This window comes from Sapajus apella, unplaced genomic scaffold (assembly GCF_009761245.1).
Source record: "Sapajus apella isolate SASKATOON/1434 unplaced genomic scaffold, GSC_monkey_1.0 scaffold35, whole genome shotgun sequence".
NCBI lineage: Eukaryota > Metazoa > Chordata > Mammalia > Primates > Cebidae > Sapajus > Sapajus apella.
In genome coordinates, this window is record NW_022436975.1 from 17,320,088 (window position 1) to 17,324,584 (window position 4,497).

General features: G+C 40.6%; 1 protein-coding gene across 1 annotated transcript in view; it reads left to right on the forward strand.

Annotated features, from left to right (window-relative positions):
• VXN (vexin) overlaps nt 1-4,497 on the forward strand; it is a 28,134-nt gene that overhangs the window by 3,365 nt on the left and 20,272 nt on the right. The window contains exon 2 of the mRNA XM_032296238.1: nt 1,832-1,887. Within this exon, the coding sequence (XP_032152129.1) occupies nt 1,832-1,887 (56 nt within the window). The remainder of the gene's footprint in view (nt 1-1,831; nt 1,888-4,497) is intronic.

Below are 4,497 nucleotides of genomic sequence, written 5' to 3' on the forward strand. Positions count from 1 at the left end.
GACGGGGTTTCACCATGTTGACCAGGATGGTCTCGATCTCTTGACCTTGTGATCCACCTGCCTCGGCCTCCCACAGTGCTGGGAATACAGGCTTGAGCCACCGCGCCCGGCCTACATACACTTTTTTAACTGAGCCATCTTAAAACCTCACAAAGATGTGGCAATAGCAAATATGACATTGCTTCTTAAGTATTTTGAAAGGCATAGGACATAGACCAATTCTGTAACTAAGAATATATATGTAGTTTTACTTTCTTGAAAGAATGGGAGCCCTTTAAGGGGAAGATTTCTTTGGCCCAATTCATAGTAACTACCAGAGATAAATGCTGTGGTTTTACGAAGAAGTTGTGCCAGACGCTATTTCAGTGGATTTCACTCTGGGGTGAATTGCACCACAGCATTCAAAATAATTCATTTGGGAGAAGCAACAATGCGGAAGGAGTAGTGAGGGGAACTGGGGAACAGTAGGAGGAATGTTCCAGAAAGAGAAGTCCTAACAGAATGCCATAATCTATAGCCATCACTTAACTCCTCCCACTTGCCCTCATCTTTCAGAGAAAGAGGAAAATCATAACTACCTCCAATGCCTGGGAATTCATTCCTCAGCAGGTGCTGGACCAAGGGTTTTATAAAGATTAGCTCCTTTAATCTTTGTCGCAGCCCTCTGAGGTAGGTGTCATTATGATCCCTGTCTTGAAAAGAGGAAAGTGAGACAGAGCGAGCAAGCGAGAGGGGGAGAGACAGAGAGTAAGAGAGAGACTTAAAGAGAGAGAGAGAAAGATTTTCCAGACTCACATAACTGGTAACTGGCAAAGGGTCAAGTTCAGATTCACAGCAAGCTGAGGGAGGGAGCCGGTACCCTGGCTGCTAACCAGCACTCGTTCCTGCAGGCTTCTCAGGCTTTGCAAAAGATAACAAGGCCAGCGCTCATCTGTCACTCATCTGATATGTGATAAGAAGTCATTTCCGTTCTAAGTTGGGTAGGGAGACAGTGGGATTTAGGTTGTAGGTAGATCATCCTAGCAGCAATGTGGAAAACAGATGCCTGGTGTCTCCATTTTCAACAAAATCAACACCTTTTCCCAACCAAGTAACTTTTTTCATGGATAATTTCTTTAAGCTTTTTTTAAAATTGTGGTAAAATATGCATAATAAAATGCACCATTTTAAAAATGATTTTTCAGTGTACAGGTCAGTGGTATTAAGTATATTCACATTGTTGTGCAACCATCATTCCCATTCATCCTAGCACTTCCTCATTATCCCAAACTAAAACTCTGAACCCATTGAACACTAACTCCACTCTCCCACTCATTGGTAATCACCATTCCACTTTCTGTCTCTACAAATTTGTGGGTTTTTTTTTTTTTGTCTTTTTGTTTGTTTGTTTGTTTTTCTGTCTCTATAAATTTGACTACTCTAGGAACCCCATATTAAGAGGAATCATAGACTATGCGACCTTTTATGTCTGGCTTATTTCACTTAGTACCATTTTTTCAAGGTTCATCCATGTGTAGCATGTATCAGAATTTCATTCCTTTCAGAGCTGAGTAATATTCCATCACATAGAGACACCCTATTCTGTTTATTCATTCATCTGTTGGTGGACGTTTGGGTTGCTCCCAAACTTCAGTTCTTGTGAGTAATGCAGCTATGAACTTTGTACTCAAGCCAAGTAGCATCTTCCATTGCAATGGCCCTGCCTCTTTTAACCATCCCTTCCTCTATGCCTCTGCCCTACCACAGATTCAAACTTTTCAATGTTGTTACTGTAGCTACGTCAGCCTCACTGGTGGTGTCTAAAACCATTTCTTTCTCTCTGTCTTTGCAGTATCCAGTCCAGCCAGAAGAAGAGCGAAAAGCTCTCAACACCTCTTGACCAAGAATGTAAGGAAACTTCAGTTTTGATGCGCTTTGGTTGACTTTCATTTAAAAAGCAATGCCTGGCTTCTTCACTGTCCTTCCCTGGCTCTCAGTGGCCAGGAGAGTTTCAATGTTCCGTGCAGTGGGTGCTGCACTCTGTTCTCCACTTAACCAAAATAATTAGCAAATGTCAACCAGACACCAAGTGACCCTGAGCTGGACCTCTTATTCTGCCATTTTCCCCAGGCACAGAGAGGAAGCCTTGTTTTATACACACATTTCTTTTCTTGTTTAAACAGAGTCTATGTTGCAGACATAGCATTCCTGATCTAGGTGTTTTCCTGTTGTTGGCATTCGTAATGTTTCATTTTTTTACTATTATTAGTAGCACAACAATGAATGTATTTATATAAAATACTAGTCTTTTGGATTAATTCCTCAGAGCATAGGTCTCAAAGCAGGATTAACAGGTAAAAGGATACGAACAATTTCATCCATCCATTCATTCATCAAATATTTGCATTCCTACTGTGTGAGGCAAACATTGTGCTACATGTAGAGAATCAGGATTTGGTAAAACTAGTTTTTTTTACAGTTTTGTCACATACTGTCAGGAATTCTGAACAATATAGGGGCTTCCAGTAATGCTTTTCCATTTACCACCAACATCACCAGCATTGGTTTTCCTCTTTTTGTATTATGTTTTGCTGCTTTAACATGCATATGCATTACCTTAAAATTAGTTTACATTCTTTAGAGCCTAATAATGCTGTGCATTTCCCATTTTATATATAAATTTCTTTACATAAAAACTGTCATATATCTTTGCGCTTTATTTTAAAATCGAAACTGAATTTTTTCTTGGTTGTACTGGAGTTTCTATTTCTATGACAATTTTTCATAGGATTTCATTTCTTATTTCCATTTTTGAAGTATCTCAATTTTCAAAAACCTATTCTCTATTAAAAAATGTTTTGACTGGGCACCAGGCTCACATATGTAATCCCAACACTTTGGGAGATTGAATTCAGGAGGATAGCTTGAGCCCAGGAATTTGGGACCAGCCTGGGTAACATAATGAGACTCCGACTCTACAAAAAAAGTCAAAAAATTAGTCAAAAAATTAGGCGGTGGCTCATGCCTGTAATCCTAGCACTTCGGGTGGCTGAGGCAGGTGGATCACCCGAGGTCAGGAGTTCAAGACCAGCCTGGCCAACATGGCAAAACATCGTCTCTACTAAAAATACAAAAATTAGCTGGGCATGGTGGTTCACACATGTAATCCCAGCTACTCAAGAGGCTGAGGGAGGAGAATCATTTGAACCTGAGATGTGGAGGTTGCAGTGAGCCAAGATCGTGCTACTGCACTCCAGCCTGGGCAACAGAGCAAGAGTCTGTCTCAAAAGAAAAGAAAAAAAGAATAGAAAAGAAAAGAAAAAAGAAAGAAAGAAAATTAGCCAGGCATGGGGCTATGCTCCTGTTGTCCTAGCTACTTGGGAGGCTGAAGTGGGAGCCTGGGAGGTCGAGGCTACAGTGAGCCATGGTCATGCTACTGCACTCCAGCCTGGGCAAAAGAGTGAGACCCTGCCTCAAATTAAAAAAAAAATAATAATAATGTCCTGTGAATGAGATGAAGTTTTACTAGTTGTTATTTGTATGTAACATGTACATATACTATACATGTAAATATATACATGTATATAAATGTATTACCTTTTTAATTCCAAAAGCAGTACAGGATATATAAAATTTTATACATTACAATACAGTAGTCCCCCCTTATCTGCAGGAAACATGTTCCAAAATCTCCAGTGGATGCCTGAAACCATGGATAGTACTGAACCCTGTATTACTATGTCCTTTAAATCTAATAACTAGGATGGCTACAAAGTGACTAACAGGTGGGAAATGTACACAGAATGGAGACCCTGGACACAAGATTGACTCATGCCCCAGGAGGGGGGACGTGGACTGGTGTGAGACTTCATCACCCTGCTCAGAGTGGTGTAAAAAATTTAAAACCTAAGATATATTTCTGGAATTTTCCATTTAATATTTTCAGACTCTACTTGACTGAGGGTAACTGAAACCATAGATGAGAGGGGACTACTGTATATTATCAGCAAATCCCGAGAAGCTGCAGAAGAGAGTGGTTAGATGAGGAGACTTCAGAGTCCAATGGCCTGGGTTTAAAACCCAGCTCTATCCATTTCCAGCTATGTGACCTTGAGCAAGTTGCTTAACCATTGTGGAACTCAGCTTCCTTAGCATTAAAATGAGGATAATAAGAGAACATATTTCAAAAACCATGAGAAGGAGCAAATGAGTTTTTTTCTTCTGCAACAAAGCCACTTTTTTTTTATTTTTTAATTTTTAGCTAATAATTTAATGCATGTAAAATGTTTAGTCCAGGCCGGGCACAGTGGTTCACACCTGTAATCCCAGCACTTTGGAAGGCTGAGGTGGGTGGGTCACGAGGTCAAGAGACGGAGAGCATCCTGGCCAACATAGTGAAACCCCATCTCTATTAAAAATACGATAATTAGCTGGGTATGGTGGCGGGCACCCGTAGTCCTGCCATGGGAGGGACTACATGGGAGGCTGAGGCAGAAGAATTGCTTGAACCTGGGAGGC